The sequence below is a fragment of the Geospiza fortis genome, unplaced genomic scaffold (assembly GCF_000277835.1).
Source record: "Geospiza fortis unplaced genomic scaffold, GeoFor_1.0 scaffold183, whole genome shotgun sequence".
In the NCBI taxonomy this organism is placed as follows: domain Eukaryota; kingdom Metazoa; phylum Chordata; class Aves; order Passeriformes; family Thraupidae; genus Geospiza; species Geospiza fortis.
In genome coordinates, this window is record NW_005054447.1 from 1,558,460 (window position 1) to 1,560,285 (window position 1,826).

The 1,826-nt window shown below is 46.9% G+C and overlaps 1 protein-coding gene across 1 annotated transcript in view; it reads left to right on the top strand.

The window, feature by feature from the left end:
• HYOU1 (hypoxia up-regulated 1) overlaps nt 1–1,451 on the top strand; it is a 13,848-nt gene extending 12,397 nt beyond the window's left edge. The window contains exons 22-23 of the mRNA XM_031062400.1: nt 269–352; nt 793–1,451. Coding sequence (XP_030918260.1) covers nt 269–352; nt 793–851 — 143 coding nt within the window. The 3' untranslated portion in view covers nt 852–1,451. The remainder of the gene's footprint in view (nt 1–268; nt 353–792) is intronic.
• The last annotated feature ends 375 nt before the right edge of the window (nt 1,452–1,826 follow it).

Sequence of the window (1,826 nt, forward strand, 5' to 3'; positions counted from 1 at the left end):
GTCACAGCTCCAAAGGTCATCTGCCTGTGCAACCAGTCTCCAGGGCTTCTGAGGGCATAAAGCTTGGCACTCTGAGGGGAATACGGAGCAGTTTTGTGGTGCTTCTCTTGAGAGCTGTAGGGTGATCTGCTGTGGGAGTGAGCTGTTACAGTCCTGTTGAGGCACCACAGCTGGCTGGTTTAACCTCACCTTTACTCACCTCATCTCTTTGCACCTTGTTTCCTGTGTGTTCTCCCTTGACTTCTGTTTCTTTCTGCTTTAAACATAGACAAACCAGAGGACATTGATCCAGCCAAGGAACCTCCTACAGCTGAGAAAGCAGCAATAGATGATAAGCCTGGATCAGACTCGAGTGAGTAAATGTTTTGCTAACAATCTGGAACTTGGGAGCTGCAAGTGCAAGGTGTGTGGGGGCTCCATTGCAGATTTTTAGCTGTAAGAGGTAATATGACGGTAGAACCCCTGACTACTGATCCATTGTTAATTCAGAGTGGAATTCTTATGCACCAGTGCTGCTTTGTGCCCGTCCCTGCAGTTTGCAGCCAGTCCCGTGGCTGTGAGATGGGCTCTGCTTAGAGCTGCTGTGCCTCTCCTGCTGCCAGGGCAGCGCTGTGAACAGGGCCAGAGGGTTCATGGCTTCAGCTCCATGCAGCTGAGTATCAACCCCCAAAACCTCTGTACTGTGGACTGCAAGTTTTGTGGCAAATTTTGCAAATGTCAGAGACTCTCAGTACTGCTTTGCATGCTGTGAAAATGACTGCAGTGTGAAACTCAATTTGCTTCATTACACAGGGTCCAAAAAAGAGAAGGCAGAAGCTGGAGGAGAAAGCAGGAAAAACGATGAATTGTAACACCCTGAAGTCCTACGAGTGTCAGCATCTATTTATTTCATAGTTACTTTCTTGTTTTTCTTATGGACCTGGTTAGTCATGATGTAAATGGAACACAATGACAACACAATGGGATAGAGATGTAAATTTATTTTTTTGTTCTTTCTGCGGATCTTGCCTCTACTAATTTAGTGAATTGGTTTTTATTTTTCTTCTATTATGTGGGGCAGACTGCCCACCAAGAATTGTCTTTGTTTCAGTACAGAAGTCACCAAAGTGACTTTCCTGTGGGGAGAAAGCAGTACAGAAACATCTTAAGGTGTAGGAAGTAACCTGGAACATGAGCTTTGTGCCCCACCTCTTGTGAAGGTGATTGCAGAAGGATATAGACCTGAAGGGCTGTTGTCTTTGCACATGAGACCCTGACTTGGAGCAAATGTGTGATTTCAGCTGGTGGGAGGTGTATTAATACTTGGATTCATGGTAAGGTGGAACAAAATTGGGAAGGCAGATGATCTGTGCTTTGAGATATGGCTGTGTCTGTTTTCAATAGGCTGTTTGTTAAAACTGTCTGTGCTCTCTAGCAGAGTCCAAGAACCATGACGTGAGACTTAAGAAAAAGATTCTGTTCATAGTTTTTAAAGTTCAGAAAAGGCAACACTGAATGCAGAGGAGAGGGAAAGATGGGCCGTGTTGGCACATTCGGTAGTCAGTCACAAGGACAGCGATATGGCTCAAACAACCAAACCTGGAAAGTCTAATGGCAACTGCCTTCCTTCCTCGGTATTTTGTGCACTTGGACCGACTTAATTGTGTGACTGTCCCTGTCCCTGGCCGTGACCTCCTGCCTCCTCAGACCGTCCCTGCTGCTGCCGCACACGCGAGCGGGGTCCGACGGCTGCGAATGTGCATCTGACATTGTTCTCCATTCTGGCTCTTCAGCCAAAAATAAAAGCGACACGTCCTGAGGGGCTGTGCTGAGCCGTGCCGTGTGTG